General features: G+C 32.9%; 2 protein-coding genes across 5 annotated transcripts; one reads left to right on the forward strand and one right to left on the reverse strand.

Moving 5' to 3' along the window:
• The first annotated feature begins 884 nt into the window (after positions 1-884).
• LOC137821880 (protein LAZ1 homolog 2) lies at positions 885-7,847 on the forward strand. 4 transcript variants are annotated; one of them, XM_068626670.1, is made up of 9 exons: positions 885-1,044; positions 1,469-1,687; positions 2,000-2,056; positions 4,689-4,797; positions 5,241-5,425; positions 5,506-5,594; positions 5,776-6,025; positions 7,133-7,366; positions 7,440-7,847. In XM_068626670.1, exons 2-9 carry the CDS (start codon positions 1,538-1,540, stop codon positions 7,602-7,604), a joined length of 1,239 nt encoding a protein of 412 aa, XP_068482771.1. In that variant the 5' UTR covers positions 885-1,044; positions 1,469-1,537; the 3' UTR covers positions 7,605-7,847. The 4 variants fall into 4 exon arrangements, with proteins under 4 accessions (XP_068482771.1, XP_068482773.1, XP_068482774.1 ...); XM_068626672.1 differs by lacking the exon at positions 885-1,044 and adding an exon at positions 1,073-1,090; XM_068626673.1 differs by lacking the exon at positions 885-1,044 and adding an exon at positions 1,223-1,377.
• Positions 6,908-14,675, reverse strand: LOC137821879 (uncharacterized). Its single transcript, XM_068626669.1, has 14 exons — positions 14,179-14,675; positions 13,064-13,216; positions 12,757-12,969; positions 12,563-12,661; positions 12,367-12,483; positions 12,008-12,277; positions 11,293-11,449; positions 11,072-11,149; positions 10,528-10,628; positions 9,533-9,703; positions 9,018-9,092; positions 8,765-8,872; positions 8,148-8,514; positions 6,908-7,482 (listed from the first exon to the last, which is right to left on the reverse strand). The coding sequence occupies exons 1-13, from the start codon at positions 14,569-14,571 to the stop codon at positions 8,164-8,166; spliced, it is 2,286 nt and encodes a 761-aa protein (XP_068482770.1). The 5' UTR covers positions 14,572-14,675; the 3' UTR covers positions 6,908-7,482; positions 8,148-8,163.
• Between the last annotated feature and the right edge of the window lie 3,296 nt (positions 14,676-17,971).

A 17,971-nucleotide genomic window follows, 5' to 3' on the forward strand; every position in this document is an offset into this window, starting at 1 on the left:
TTATGCTAATTTAGGTCCACCTAAATAGTAACACACTCATCTTTATAAATAGGTTGACACCTCCCAGTTAAAATTTACGATTTCGATAATATTAAATACTTCAACCCATATACTAACTTTAACATTGAAGAACCTTTTGAAAATATTTCAATAAGTAGGACAATCAGATCAACAAGACAAAGTCACACATTCTTGACCCATATAAGAATAATTGATACATACTATGGAACTAAGAAGGGAAAATATCAAAAAATTAGTTAATATCTTAAAAAAATATGACTAACAAATAACAAAGATCAACATACGTAAAACATACGTAAGAGTAACTAAAACCGAGCACATAAGTGTAGTTCAAACTCATCATAAGAAAATAGTTAAAATGAAAAAAAAAATAGTTAAGAAAATTAGCCCCCTTCAAGAAAAAAAAAATAAGAGATGAAAGAGGAGGTCAGAAAGAACCACCTATCCCAACTCCAAGAGTAGGTATTCTTTTATGATAATAAAAGTAAAAAATTAATTATTAAAGTTATAAAAACATATGTCCATAAAAATTAATTATAAAATAAATGTTTTTATTAATTTTTATAATTTTATTGTGGGTAATTAATTGAGATTAAAGAGTAAAAAGTAAAAATGAATGTAAAAAAAGTAGTTAGGATGATAATCCTATTTTATTTTATGTGACATATGTGTAATCTATTTTATTATAAACAGTTAATTGAATTTAAAAAATAATTATAAAATTTAAAAGAATTTATATAAGTAAAATAAATTAGTTGAGTAAAGAATTTCCTTAATAGTATAAATAATTTGACCTTATATCATCAATTTGTGTAAGAAAGAGAAGAAAACAAAATTAAATTTTGAAGTCTAAAAAAATGTAAGGATTCGTTTGTTCATGGCGTGGATTTCAGAACGAAACTACACGCGTCCTTTTGGGAATTGACACAGCAAAACGTGTCAATTTTTGCGGAAACGTGTAAAGATCCCTACTTAGATATTCATGGTGTGTTGTTCATCTCTCTTGCGATATTTTCTGAACAGGTTGGTCAGTCATTTCTTTTTCTGACTTGTTTCTCTTCTTAATGTGGTAATTGATTCTTTGACCATGTGCTCTTATCACCTTAATACAAGTCCATTTGTGACACACAGCACGAATTTCAGATTACTCATTTATATTAGAACACTGTATAAATGTAAAATTTTCCTTTTGTATAATGTTATCCCTGCAACAATATGCTAGAAATTTAGTACAGGGACGTGTGTTTCCTTTAGCACAATGGAATTGTTAATGAGATTCAAGAGGCATTTTCTTAATTCTAATAAACATGAACGATTGAGCTATTAATGTATGAGAAAAACATTAAACCATGAATGGTTGTTATTTAGAACTTGAACCTTACTCATCTATATTGTATTGGTGAAAATTGCATTACTCATGCTTTGGTGTGATTGTGGTCATTCACAGCATAGGAGAAGCTTCCATCCATTGAACTTCAAAAGTTCTGAAGTGTTTAGAGAGAAAGATGCATGAGGAATGGCACCAAATCATTTCTCAAACTTTGTAGGAACATACAAAAATCTTCGCCCACCTGCTGCCATAATTGCGGGTTGTTCTGTGCTAGGAGCTCTAGTGCTGTCTATCTTTCTCATTATGCAACATCTTCAATCGTATAACAATCCTGCAGTGAGTTAATGTTCTCATGTCTCAGTAATCAGTCAAGTAGTTATTTATTTTTTTCTTCACCTCTACTGTGCCATGAGTTGTGAATGAGTTCTGTGGTGTTTGATCATTATTTTATTCAATGAAAATAGTGTTTCAAAAATAAAAATGTAGTGCCTTCAGTTATCAATTCTGCTTGTCTGAGAAGAAGAAAAAAAACAAAATAACACACCATACGCTTCCACATATTCAAGTTGCTTGCAACCTTTTTAGCTTGAATAAAATGTTTAGAGGTTAGAAACAACTTTGACTAACCCAAAACTGGTTTACATTCAGGAGCAGAAGTGGATTGTTGCTGTTATTTCAATGGTCCCTATCTACGCTACCGAGTCTGTAAGGTTCTATTACTCTGAAACACATTCCTGGTTCTTTTTGACTTGGTTAGACTAGTCATTGGAAGGAACAACTACATCTAGTTTTGAATTGTTTTAAGGTTGTATAAATATTCAAGCAATTGGTGATAGACTGATAGGCCTAGCCGGTTGTCCTTGTGTTTTTCCCCCTTGGGTATTATGGTAAGAGGATCATGAAATTCACCAAATTGTCTTTTCCTAGTCTGGTAGAATTGGGTTTTAAGCGATCTCAGTGGTGTTATGTGATCCATGTAGCTTATTCACCTATTGTAATAAGGCTATTGGTATTGTTGTTGTTGTTTTTCTTTTGTTTCGTAGTGTTCTTGGGCTAGCTTTTGCATCTACCATGAGTAAGACCCGACCTACGCAATTTAGGGGTGCACTGCTTCAGTCAGATGCATTTACTAGGCAATTTTGGGTTAATTAATTGCATGTGATGTTACTCAAACATGCACACGCCACGCATATTACCTTTTTGCTTAACCAACAACCTGTAAATATGTCATATGTATGTCTCATTTTTAGATTGAATGCTAGTCCAGATAGAAACATTACATATAAACAGAAACAAAAGGAAAGAGTTCTGAAAAAAGAGTTGTCTAAACGTGTAGTGTGAGATTATTGGAGAAGATTGCTACAATTTTCTCCTAAATAGGTTATTTTCTCTCCAACCTAAAATTGTGGTATCTGGTTGGACATTATTTTAGATTTTGTTAGTTACGAATTCTTCAGAGATAGGTTTAATCTACCTTTTTATAAATTTGTTTCTTGAGGAGATTTGGTATATATTTCTCCCATTATTTTGTATCTTTTATTTTATTTTTAATGTTATTTTGGGTATGTTATAGATTATTAATATAACTTGAGGTGCCAATCTATTTAAGATTTCAAGTATGGTCATGTCTTTGCATACTTGTTCTATATGAAAAATGTTTAGTTGACCCGTACATGTTTGAGCAACCTTAGTCAATCTTGGTTATCTTTGATAAGTATTAAAGGAAAAGAAAGAATAGGGTAAATCTCTTGTGTATATTGAACACATAAGATTATGTTTATATAGGAAAAAAAAACATATGGGCTAAGCCTATTACATAAATATGAAATATCTAACAATATCTATAATATCTCATAATATCTAACACCCCCTCAAGTTGGTGCATATAGATCATATGTACCCAGCTTGTTACAAATATAATCAATCTTAAACCCTCGTAAGAGTTTAGTAAAAATATCTGTTAATTAATTATTTGAATTAACAAACTCAGTCTTGATATCTTCTTATATAATCTTTTCTCGAATGAAATGACAATCAATCTCAATATGTTTAGTCCTTTTATGAAAAACTGGATTTGAGCTAATATGAAGAGCAGCCTGATTATCACATATAAGTGTCATTTGAGTGACCTCTCAAAATTGCAATTCTTTAAGTAACTGTTTAATCCAAATAAGCTCACAAGTAGCCGAAGCTATAGCCCTATATTCTGTTTCTGCACTAGATCTTGCCACAACACTTTGTTTCTTGCTCTTCCAAGAGATCAAGTTATCACCAATGGAGATCAAATTATTGAAGATCATATTGTAGATATTTTTAACAAGCCATTGAAGGTTGAGTTATTTTACAAATTGAAGAAAATGATTAGAATGATAACAGCTTGATTTAAGTGAGGCTATGTCAGAAATTTTAAATTAAGTGGTAAAAATTATGAGCACCTATCAGCTGCACTGAAACAATCAAAATTGCTTACACCCGCAGCACCCTATATTAAGAAAAATTGGAGTCTGAAACTGAATTGTTTGCACTGCCTATTATGTGCCATAACTTCAAGGCCAGTAACTTTTGAGGGAGTTAACTTAGCAATTAAGAATAGTAACTTTATTTTATTTGAAAATGTTGCCGTTAAAAAAGGCCATGTTTAGTATTCTATAATGCATGAATTGATGAATAAATCTCACAGAGAAAATCCTTTCACCGTGAACTTTTTTCTTGTGTTAGAATTATTAATGGCCAACTGATATCACTGCAGAAGGAAAACGACGAATAAGGGAAGTATAGGAAATGGTGTAAAAAGTTCTGTTGTGCTAAATCCTAACAAAAGGACACGTGGCTGCAAAAGAGGGGAATGGGAAATGCCTTAATCAGTTGAGAAATTAATAAGGACGAGGAGATTGGACAAGTGAGGCTATTAGTAGGGTAGTGTGGGGGTGGCCTGTGCCGCAAAGAATGGAAGGTTTCCTTCAGTGATTACTTTCCTTTCTTCCATTTCTCTCTTTAATCAGAGTGTCTTATCTATTATGATGAATACACTTCCTATATTCTTCTGCAATTATATACTCTTTTTTTCACTTCAAAAAGGGAGGGGGAAAGTCTAGGAAATCACTAACAATGCAAACTTTCATGGTTTACTTTTGTGCTTCTAAAGCTTATGAAATTGAATGATAAATCACACTGGTGCATGTTTCCAATCCAAGTTATTTCTCCCTTGTTAAAGAAAGCGGAAAGTAAGATATTGCATACTGATTTCTGGATCAAATTTATACTTCAAAAGAGTTTAGAGTAGCCGCACTACTTCAACATAACTCAACTTTTTTTTTCTCTCTCCCTGTTATTCCAGATTATTTCTTTGTGGAATCCAAGATTATCTCTAGCATGTGACATTTTAAGAAACTGCTATGAAGCCTTCGCCCTGTATTCTTTTGGCAGATACCTGATTGCTTGTCTTGGTAAGTTACTAGCAGTAACCTCAATGTCTTGAGAATATGGCTATGGATGCTTTAGTATCCAGCATATCTAGTCTTCTTCTCATCTAAACTTGGCTATTTGAGAAAGGCAGGAAGTAAAGTAAAATAGAAGTTACGTATGTTATATCTGCAACTAAAAGCTGTTCATATAGGATGTAGTCTTGGGGAACTGGAATAAAAAATTAGAAAAGGGTTTTCCGAAACACTTCAGCTTCTCAAGTCAACAGCTTATGTATTTGATGTTATACTTACTTCTTTGCATTCCTATCACCCCAAACCCTTCAAAGAGCAAAATATGTTGGTTCATTCTCTATTCATTTCAGTGAGCATGTAATCCTGTTGTAGAGAAGACCACGAATCATGAAGCTAAATGTCATAACTGAAAATATTTCACTTAACTCTATTCTTCAAATGCAATGTGCTAGGCGGTGAAGGAAAGGTTGTGGAACTACTTGAGGATGAATATGCAGAGCACCTTCGTAAATCCTTGTCGGATGGCTTAAATGAGAATTATGACATGGATGATAGATCATTTTGCAACTTCTTTTGGCATCCAGGCAAGCTTGGAAAAGATCTTCTTACAATAGAAAAATTTGGTCTTGTTCAATATGTAAGTTGCTGAAGTTTTCCTTAATATTGCAGTTCACTGTATTTCCGAAACGACTCTAATATCACTAAGATATAGTGCAGATGATCCTGAAGACTGTTTGTGCATTGTTAGCATTTATATTGGAACTGTTTGGTGTTTATGGTGATGGGGAATTCAAGTGGTACTACGGGTGAGTATTTTATACCAAGATGGAATCCAATATCTGATATATCATGGTCTCTGGCATCATAAACTGATATCTCTCTCGTATGTTTTGACCATGCATTTTTATCCTCTAATATACACTGATTAATATTAGGCAAAGTCATCTTCAACTTTGTTCTATAATTATGGTTTTCCGCATTTTGCAGGTATCCATATATAGCAGTAGTAATGAACTTCAGTCAGATGTGGGCATTATATTGCCTTGTTCAGTTCTATAATGTTACTCATGAGAGACTTCAACCAATACAGCCACTTGCAAAGTTCATCAGCTTCAAGGCTATTGTGTTCGCTACTTGGTGGCAAGGTGTAGGTATTGCAGTATTGTGTGCATTTGGGGTGCTACCCAATGAGGGAAAATTCCAAACTGGTTTGCAAGATTTCTTAATTTGCATAGAGGTAATTCCTCTATATTTCTTTAGTCTTGTGGTCTTTCTCATAACCGCCATTAAGATACAACAAACATTTTTTAAAAGCTAAGTTTGACGGATATTTTTCTGTTTTATCTAGCAGAAGGGGATAGTGATACATTTTGTCATTCAATTTGCAAGGTTTACCTTCATCTTCTGCTTGCAATACTGGGGAAATGGGATATGAGTGAATAAAAAATAAAGAATGATTCTTTTCAATATATTTATTTTTGGGTGGTTGAAGAGAATCACCTTTTTTGTATGGAGAAAAGTTCGATTTTAATATCAATATTTCTAAACAAAATATTTTTTTGATAGATGATCTTCTTTTCTCCTACCTGGTGGCAAATGAATTGAAAGAATTTCATAATGCATATACTTCAGTTGGGGGCTGCTTCTTCCTGCACCTCCATACCTTCTTCTCTCACCTCCATAAATTTTCGAATTTCCAAAAATACCCCTCTGTAATATTCCGGATTACATAATCCGGAAGTTATTTTTCAAATTTGTAATTAACTTCCGGATTATATAATCCGGAAGTCTTTTTTCATATGCATGATTACTTTCTGGATTACATAATTCGGAAGTCTTTTTTAACTTCCGGATTATATAATCCGGAAGTCTTTTTTCAAATGCGTTTCCGGATTACATAATCCGGAAGTTATTCTATGGGGGTGGCACAAGAAGGATAAAAATGTATTTTCATATTGTGTATGGAGGTACCAGAAGAAGATATGGAGGTGCAGGAAGAAACAGTCCAGTTGGGCGTCTAAGAAATGCTAGTAGCACACTCCTTACACACTTTTAACGCATTCTCTGTTCCATGAATCTCATTTACTAGTGAACCCACCCTTTTTTCTGGATGTAATAGGGTTAACAAATAATGATAATTTCAGAGGCCTCGAAAAACAAAAATGTTCTTGTCAAGGTTTAAGCCTACGTATACAGAAGTGATAATTGGGTTTCTGAATTCTGCAAATCACCACAACAAAAATTCTATTATTTTTCAGAAATTAGTCCTCCTAAAAGAAGACGGTAAAAAGTATTTTCAGTTCCTTTTCATCCCAAAACTACTTTCATGTACATGGTAATGCAGATGGGCGTTGCAGCGGTAGCTCATGTGTTTGTATTTTCTGCAAAACCATATAATTTTCTTCCTTCTGCCGCATATGGAAAAGTCAGAAAAGAAACAAAAGAAGGAGCCTTGGAGATTGATGACGAGAACAGGCAGAAAGCAGCTTTGCTAAAAGAGACATCGAGCCGAGTTGAGTCTCCAAGAACAAGTGTCACCGAGAGCGTCCAGGATATTGTTGTTGAAGGTGGTCAACGAGTAAGTTCATTGCCTAACAATAACATAATTTGCCTCAATTATCACTGTTAACCCCATCTTATCTATCCATCAGGTTGTCAAGGATGTTGTACTGGCAATAAATCAAGCAATAGGACCTGTGGAAAAGGGAGTGACGAGAATTCAGCAAACCTTCCAGCACAGAGCAGTTGTTTCATCAGATGATGAGGAAAAGGAATCAGATATACAAGTAGAGAGAGATGTCATAATCTTAGCGTAAAGGGAAAGAAATTGAAACCATGTAAATTTTTAGGATGGAAGTTGAAGAAGCGGGCTTTATTTTACACATCAAGAGATCATATTTTACACAATATATTGGTAATTTCTGCCTGCTTTACATTTTAATTTGTAAAAATGTTGATGCAACTGTAGAAGACTATCTTACTAGTTCTAGGACATGCTAGAATAGACAGTATAAACATCACTCCTCTGGTACTTGAGAAGAGGGTAAAAAATGACAAAAGATTTCTTTTGTTTGTTTTAAACAGTAAAAAATCATTTGAGATATGTGTCTAATAAGCTAAAAGGAGGGAGTAAAACTGTATTTGACAGAAACTTTTTTCTTTTCTAACATTACAAGCATTGAAAATTGACTTTCTATTGCCAATTAAACATGCCGGACAATATACCCTTGGAAAATTTATATTACCCAATTTTGGCACGAAAAATGAACTATGAAACGAAACTGGTGACTTAAGCATATACATTTACAAAGCAGCAACCCATTAAACAGTAACTTCTATGTAGTGTACAACAACCATACATCAAGTTTTGAGGTTTCAGCTTTCATTTCCAGAACAGCATATATCTGCACAACATTCAAGGCAGCTGAAGCATCCCAAACCAACGCAAATTTGAGTAATTGTAACTGCACAATGGTTGTTTATCCGGGTACAGGTATGGATGCAGCACATGCAACAACAGCAGTGATTGCATAAGGAGCCACAACAGTTCGTGGCCGCTTTAATAAAGATATCAGCCCCATCAGGCCCTTTTGCTTCCTGACTTCCTGGCTGAATGTTTTCAGCAGTTGCAATCAAGTTGCCAAATCCTATACCTAAGTGAGGGAGCAAAAACATCTGCTGCCCTTGTTCTTTTGCTCCAGTCTTTTGATGGCTCTTTTTTGACACCTTTTTGCAATGATTTAGAAGAACGATCAGAAAGGGAATTGATATTTTATTTATTGAAGAATAAAAGAACTAACAAAACCACAATAGAAAATTGAGTTATGGGAGTTCGATTAAAACAGGCAACCCAACAAACTCTAGTTTTTGTCATGTTACCATATATCCACATTTCAAAGTGTGAAATGACAAAATTCGTTTACGCAAGATTATATCCATTTTATTAGGAAAAAGAACCTAAACTTTTGATACATACTTCTTTCTTTCCATCGGATTCCTTGACATTCTTTCGATGATCATTCTCAAGATATGCCATACTCGTGTACTCGGATATAAAGCCCGTTTGTAAGCTTAGTTTTGCAACCTGCCATTTAAATGTAGCACAAGAAAAAATTATTAGAGAAAAAAAAATGGCCCAATATCAAATTGAGGAACCATTACAACCTAGATGAAATTTTAACTCAAGCATGTGAATACGTGGAGTGATAGAACAGAAACTATTAACAGACCTGCTGTTCTAATCTCTCATCTTTTGAGAGCCATGCTTGAGCAGTAAGATACTCTATTTGATCTCTTGCACAAATCTGTTAAAGGAAAAGCAGTGCAGGAAAATAATAATTAACAGTAAAGGAAATGACACAGAATAACAAACTTGTGCTTCTTTATTACAAGGAAGGTAACTACAATATGCAAGAGTATATAGATGAAGCAAACTATTTTTGGTGTACGTACGCACACATTAGAAGGATAAAGAAAGCCATAGTTCATTATGTACCCACAGAAAATCATAACGAAGGAATGTAAAAAAATGGAATTAAGACTAGATGTGACTGGTATGTCACTCTATGTTTCATGAAATGACAGATCCTTCAAAGTTCAAGATGACAGAGTACCAAATAGATTTCTAACACCCATAAACAAAATTCGAGCATCCTCTCCAGAAATTTTAGATATAGTTTAAGGGGGGGAAACAAGACAAATAAACCTGAATTGTGAATAAGCAAGGTAGTGCGAAGAGCATTACCCTTTGTATAGGTATGTCCTTAGCCTCTTGAATCTTCATATCTATCACAAAATTACTGAAATCAGCCAAGAACCCTTTAATTTCAAGATCTTTGGGAAAACTTCCATTGTATCTTCCAGATAAAATCAATGGACCATCTGAGGAAAGATCTGGAATATGGAAGGGGCACACCTATCACAAGATATATTGCAAATAATGCCATTAGAGTGAACCACAAGCTCAGGGGAAGTTAGACTAAAATAGAACATATAATAACACATGCTACAGAAAAGTAATATCCATACTTGACAGGACATATGAATCTCATCATGGCATTATTTATGAGTCTTCAATCTCTAATATTTTTCCAAAGATACAAATGAGAAAAAAGAAACATAAAAGAAAAATGTAAGTATCCCCCAAAGGTATCAGGGAACTGCAGAATTCAGTAGGAAGAGTGTAGTAACTAAAAACGAAGCCATTTTTTTTTCATGCACGACCTGTCATAAATCAAAAATTACTCCATCAAAAACAGTGGAGACATGATAACTGATTCCCAGTTTAGAAAATCTATACCAAGAGAAACAAAAATGGGGCCAAAGCCCAAGGAATTAAGTTGACCAAATCCTGTTAGTTAAAGGGAAGCTTTGTCAGTAAAGCCATTAGAGTTAGTTAATTAGTTAGCCTGATATAAATAGAGGCAGAGAGTGTAATGGAGTACGGAAGTTGGTCAAGTTAGGCTCCTGAAATACTGGTGAAGCCTCCTTTCTATCTTCTGGACCCTAGATATCCATTGATCCAGAGTTGGAGATTACTCAATAAACTTCTAAATGTCATTTTCTTCTGCGCCCTATTTTGTGATTCATTTCCTTAAGACAGATATCAATATTTTTAGCTTGGTTAAGGTAGAACAATATCAAAGTCAAGAAAGGAAATTAGTGAAAAGAAAAAAAGCAAACACGGGTGACACATTTATTATTTTCCTTTATCTAGCCAGGTACCAGTAAGATGTTTACCTCAACTTCATTCAGACCATTGAATATGTCCACTGTGATATTTGCAAGAACAAGAGATGAAGCTTTGTCGAACAATTGCAGCATCTGAGACTCGACCAAATCTGGCAATAAATTCAAATATATCATAATGCCATTGAAATAACTTGTATTTTTTAACACCGAAATATTTTTTATAAGGTTGACAAAATTGCTAACTCACAGTGCACCTACGGGTAGGTAGGCAATCAGCAATTTTACTCTACTTCTGTTTTTAATGTTTATGCATCCCTTGCGATTAAACAATTGAAAGAGGGCCTTTCAATAAACAATTGTGAAACTTGTGTGCAAAACCATTGTAGGACCTCTTATTGGAATGTTCCAAGTACAATACATAAAGTTACAACCTACCTTAGATAATATAATTGCTTGTCAGGTATGTGTTCATTGACATAGTTTGAAGATCAAAATGTCTCTAGAATCCAAAATTTCCACTAAGCTCATAATAACAAGAACTATAAACAACAACAATGACATTTACTTTTTGAAGTTAAAGTTTAGAACTTGCCTACATCCAATGCTGCAACATGTTGGCCCCGACTTATCGTAGCAAGCATCCGCAAGAAATAATTATTGCAGAATGGACCTGGGATTGAATTTGATTTTAGTAACATTAGCAAATAAACTAATAAAAGATTTCACGAGAAAATATAAGAATCGATCAATTTTAATTGGGTAAGAACGTAATAATGAATCCAGAGTTAAAATACTGGAAAGAAGAAATCATACCTATACCAAAAGTATAAATTCGTGGGGACATCGACTCTCCATTGGTCACATGATTCTTTATCACATCACAAATTTGTCTCTCATCTTCAACAGTCCCATCTGTAACTAGGAAAATAATTGGAACTGAACTTTGAGCATGAGAGAGCATCTCTATTGCCTGAAAGCAAAGACAAAGTAAAAATATACAAAATATACAATGCAACGCTACTCAATGACAGTGAACAGAAAGAACTATGGTGACCATTAACAATCACAAACTCTAATTTGAGGGTCACAAAGAGAGTAAAACTATTTGGTTCTACATGCATCAAATTGAGCATAGATTGATTCATTTGTTCAGTAGACAGTACATTACACTTTGGTTCAGAAATTTTCTTGTTAAACAATGAGTGATTGGAACTAAAACATGACAAACTAACTTAGAGTGTTGACACACAGACACTCAAACAGATAAAAATACCTAGAAAACACCTAATGATGTGACTTTTAATATATTATTTTATTATTGAATATTTAATAAAAGGAAAGTTCAGCAAAGAAAAATATTTCTCAATGGATGTTGGATGAGTGTTTGAGTTTTAAAGTGTGTTTGTGTATATCTTTTTTCCAACTAAAAAATGGTTTTTGAATATATAATTAACAAATAATATGTCAAATAGAAACATAAAATTCACCCCCAAGGAAAAAAGAAAATTTGTATGGATATTTAAGTTACCGTGTTTAAAGGATGCAAAATATTCGTATCACCCCCTGCAACAAAATTCATGTTAATCCACTCTATGGCCCTTTCAACAGCATCCTTTGAAGCCAATTCCATTGATGCTGAAAATTGGTATATATCTCCATTAAATGCTATAATACTAAATGAATCGTCCGGATTGAGCTTAGCGAGAGCAACCGATAGTGCATTTCTTGTGTCATCAATTAGCTTTCCCCGCATGCTTCCACTGACGTCAATTACAAATATGATGTCCTTTCTGAATATCTAGACATTGAGTAGGACCAGTAATGTGAACAAAATGACTATCAGAAAACTAAATGCACACCCACAAAGTTTACAGATACTTTACAAACCTTCTTACTCTGAAGATTTCCGGGAGAAAGGTACGTGCAGAACATATCTCTTTGATCAAAATCATCCACAGATGCAGATTCCAAGAGAACCCCACCACTTATATGACTTGAATTATCCTGAATTTATACAACATACCAGCTTTCAACAGCTGAAGCTACAAATAAGATTGACAATAAAAGTGGTATTGAGTCTTACAGGCATAGCATATGAAAAGCTAAAATCAGTTTTTGACCACGAGAGAACGTCTGACTCATACAAGAAACCCGTACTCCCATCATCATTGTGCCTCACTTTCTGTAAAGTCAGGGAATAGAACAACGTCACATGGTTAATTGGTTGTACATAAAATATGAACTATAATACCACCAAGAATTGAACCAAATATGAACCTTCATGGAATGACTCATTTTCGGGCTTACAAGCTCACTTCCATCTATAGCATTCACAGTTATTTCTATCTTCTCTTTTTTCGACATTTTCGTCCCAACAGGGTTGACAAACTCAGGAAAGGTAAATGGCACATTCAAGCAAAACTCATCCTTGCTGTATAGCATCTTCTGGTACCAACTAATTTTAACAGATAATTTGGAACCTCCGTCGATCTGTTACAAGCACAAGAAACATATGAACAAGATAAATAAACCATATGGACCTAAAAATCAATAACCTTCAGAATACACAGACTATAATATCTACCTGAGGTATATTCAAAGTAAACAAATTAGGCCCGATAAAGCCTCCATCTTGACATTGGATCATATTCTCCTTACCATTATTGCCTTTCGTATCAACCAGCAGAGTAGTATAAGACTTCCTATGAACACTGACTTCCACACCTAGAATTGAACCCTGTTAGCCAAATAGTATCAGAACACAAAATCTGCAACTTCATTGAAGAATTATTCAAACACAACATGATTGGGAGTCAATGGAAACCTTACATATAGGCCAGTTTTCAAAACATTAATTCGGGACTCATTCCACATTAAATCATATATAAAAAATTATTAGATATTCACAAACAGAACAACAGATAATGGATGTGGAACGACAGAAAATCTACCCTAGACTTCTTATTCAAGTCCCGCAACTATTAAGCATTGGTGCGAGTATTTGTAAACTTGATCTTGGGTACTATCGGTTAAGTTTGAAAAGTAGTGATTTATGCTTGAAGTCTTTTATTTTAAAAGCAAGTTCACATAAAAATTAGTAGAAAAATTCTCAACTAGTGCAAATTTTCTGTTTCCTTTAACTCAAAGGAAGTTTTAGGGACATGATCACGTTTAGTTGAAAAGGCAAACATAATTTATTTTTGGTTTAATACATATTTAGGATTTTTAATTAGGTCCCTAAATCAACAAAAAATATTATTACAACCTTAATGATATTCTATCATTTTTATAAATTTATTCCTATACTTATCCGCACTTTACCCTTTCATAAAGAGAAAAACAAAAAAGTACTCCTTCACAGAGTAAAATTATTTCGTAAACTATTATATTTAAAAAAAATATTTTTAACTTGTCAAATTTCATCTTACTTTTTTTTCCTATTTTATTTCTCGAAAATGATATTTTAAAAAACAAACATTAGTTATTTTTGGTTTTGCCATTACATTAGTATATTTTATTTAGTTTCTCTTAATATTTTAATCATTCAGCGAGTTCATTGAAAGAAAACAGTAACAATCATGAAACGAAAAAAGAAAAAGAAAATTACAAATAGCAGCGTATAGCAACAAAAATAAGTGATTCCAAATAAAAACAAACTTGCAAAGGAAGGAACACGAAAACATGGAACGTTTCAGGCACCTGATGTGGAACGGGGACGGCGACGATGCAATCGCAGGAGCGGCTGCCGGAGATGCAGTGGAGGCGCCAGGTGGCGAAGAGGGTGACGAAGGCGGCGGCGTCGAGATGGCAATGCGCCTGAAGGTGAACGGCGGTCATGTGGAGAGGAATGTGCGCGGGAGGGTCGCACTTACCGTGGACGTAGGGCTGGTAGCTGGGAACGTCGGGGTTGTCGACGATAGCAGGATCGTGAATGACGGCGTAGAGCATGGGCGCGGTGGGGAGGTAGGCGGTGTGGGACTTGGACATGGTGAGAGGAGGCTTGGGCGGGGAGACGGCGCGGTCTTTGCCGAAGTAAATCCGCTTGGAGAGGTGAAGGCCCTCCTCCACCGATTTGGAGAATTCCTCTGCCATGGCTTCAAGAGAGAAGGTAAGGAGACATTGAGTTCCTTCCTTCTCAAACCACCCTCGTTCCGTTTTCCGTTTCCAACCAATTTCAATATCTCTCACCAACCTTCAAAAATAGACGCACCCTCATACAATAACGGACACCACCCACGTGGCTCCCTCCTTTTTCCCTAATAAACCTCTTTTCGAATAATAAATATAAATTTATATTAAATCTTCTTCTAAAAATTTCATAATTAGCACAATATTCATTGTAAAAAAATTATTAAATAGTTAAAATTAGCACGTGTAGATAAAAAAAATTATTAAATAATAAATAATCAATCATTATATTAACTAAATTAATATATTAATTTACAAATTGAAGAATTATTAATTTTTAAAGTGGTTTTTATTAATAATAAAAATTTATAAAATAATTTTTAAATTGGTATTTAGAATATTAATAGAAATTAATTTAAAATATAAAGTTGTAAGTAGCTAATCTTTCTAGCTAAAAGTTAGATACTAATTTAGAAACTATTTTATAAATTTTTGTTGATAATAAAAACTATTTTAGATACCAATAATTTTTTTAGTTTATAGGATAGTCTCTAATTTAGTCAAATAGTAATTAATCATTTTGATATCTAAAATTAATTTTTATTTAATTATTATATTTAATTATTTTTTTTAATGATTGGAAATAGTTGAAACCAAAAATAAATTCCTTCCATTATTGAGTTGACACTTTGATCTCCAAAATTACCTTAAAGAGTTGAAAGGATTCTTGCAGGTGATAATACAGTTAGTTGAAACTGAATTTTCTTTCATAACTTAGTTTTGTTGTCTTGCTCATTATATGTATTCTCCATCTTCTCTGAATAATGATACAAAACCTTTTTTTTTTCTTCCTAGTCTTTTGTTATGGTATTAACTACTCTTTATGTTATTATAGTTGTTGCAACCATCAAGTGGTATCTTAAAGGATTAGATGATAACAATATTTGTGATTTTAATGAAGAGGCTGAGGTGTACTTATTTCTAGACTATAAATGAGATGAAAATATGGTTTGCAAATTGAATAAATCTTTATGTAATCTTAAACAAGTACACAATGGTACTTGAGATTTTTTTTCTTTCCTTCAAACTCATAGTTTTAATAAGTTGTTTTTAATCATTCTTTGTTAATTAAAAAAAAATAGGAATATCATTGTTTTATTGGTTTAAGTTGATAATGTAGTTCTAGGTGAAAATAATATAAAAAATAATTCCAAAATCATAAAATTTGTGGGCGATTCTTTAAAATTAAAGATCTTAAATATTTTCTAAAAATAGAAGTAATAATATTGGTATTATTCTTGATCACATAAAGTATACTTGAGAAAAGATGATGGAACCATCTTACAAGATCCTTGAGAATGTAGAAGACTCGTTGAAAGATTGATTAACCTTCACAATACCAAATCCAAATTGCTCACACGATTCACAAGTCCAGTCAATATATTTCTTGCCTTACAGATGTTTACAAGCAAGTTGCATATCACGTCCTTAGTTACTTAAAAGTTACTCCAAGAAAAGGTATATTTATCTTTATCAACCAACAACTTCAAATTCATGTCTTCAGTTATTCGATTGGACTAGTTGTGAGGACACTAGATAGCCTGTTATTGGATATCTAGTCTACATAGGAAACTTTCTTGTCTCTTGGGAATCAAACAAGCAAACCTATCATATCTAGAAACACCTTGGAAGCATAACATTGTCCTTGCTTCCACAACTTGCAAAATTCAATGGTTGTTGTCTATTCTTCAAGTTCTTATTCAATGTGATCATCCACCTTCTCTGTTTTACGACAATCAGTATGTATCAAATTTTGCTTCAAATTTAGTCTTTTATGAAAGGATAAAACATATAGAGATTGATTATCACCTTGTTAGAGAAAAGGACCTTCTTAGTATTCTTAAGTTTTTACTTTCTTCTAGCAATCAACTTACTCATATTACCAAATCTCTTTCTCCAACTAGTTTTCTTGACAATTGTTCAAAGCTGGGAATGGTTAATTCACACTCTCAGCTTAAGGGAGGTCTTAGAGAGTTTACTTTATTGGCCACTATACATTTTGTTTTCTTGTCTTTTTTAAACCGTCTAAACTATGTTTAGACAATCTATTAAATTAGTCTTTTACATACTAGACCATCTAATGATGACTTATCAAAATCGTTTGATGATAAAGTTTGTTAGGTGTTTTCTATTTGTGTTTATGCTACTTTTTTTCTTCCTTTATATTTAGTCATATGTGACAATGCTTTGTAACTTTAAGTTTATCAATAACAATTTTTTTAACCTTTTCTCCATTATTTTCTTTCTTTTTCTTATTTTATTTTCTATTTATGACATATACAAATGAAAACAAGTCTAAAAATTTCAACTCATCCTAAATAACAAGAAGTTTCATAAAAAAAATCGTAATAGATTGATGACTTTGTTTTGTTGAAAAAGCTTAGAGTTTGCTATTCTAAAATATGAAGATCTCTTTGTGAATATGTGTGTCGAGATCTTTTCATATTTCATCTCCAACCAAACACATATTTTGTCGAATCAAGAAAGATATTGAATGAACAAGCTATTATGCCACCCTATTATTGCATATCATCATGCAAGATACATTCTATCAAATTCTGAAAGTTGCAAAGTAGTTTTATCAACAAACTCTACCTTAATCTTTTGTATTAAAAGAAGTAATCACAGATTTACTCCAAAAATAATATTTGGTAGAATAATAAAAGAATGAAGATACAAATAACAAACACAATATATGTTTGATCATCTTCTATACTTATGATAGATGAAGAAGAAAAACAAGGGTGCATAATTGAAAAACTCTAATACCATAATAAACTGTGAAAATCAGAAAAGAGAAGAAAAAGAAAACATGTTTTGTTGTGGACTTAACAAAAATATCAACTGCTTGAATTATGAATCATTATTTCGGAAAAGATGGAGTATACATATACTGAGCAAGACAAAAAAAACTAACTGAAAACATTTATGAAGGAAAATTCAGTTTCAAGTAACTGTATTACAAAAGGTTAACCAAGTTAAGAGGTATAAATAAAAATCTTTTAAAACAAAATACAATTGCAAAAAGTTAGTTTAAAAAGTCACATGTCATTCAATTAAATTTAATCTTATTTTTAGTTCTTTTCATTTTCTATCACATAATTAAGGAAATCATGATATTGCATAAGCTACTTCGCTTGATTATTAATTTTCGTTAATAATTTGACAGTAAAATGACAAAGAGGCTTAATTGATTTGTTTTTAACTTCTATAGCAGCAAGTCAAGCAGTAATTATATCAGGGGATTAAAAATACAATTGAACTTAAGAGAATATTCCACAACTATGACTACATTTCTCCCACG

Source organism: Phaseolus vulgaris, chromosome 9, assembly GCF_000499845.2.
Source record: "Phaseolus vulgaris cultivar G19833 chromosome 9, P. vulgaris v2.0, whole genome shotgun sequence".
NCBI lineage: Eukaryota > Viridiplantae > Streptophyta > Magnoliopsida > Fabales > Fabaceae > Phaseolus > Phaseolus vulgaris.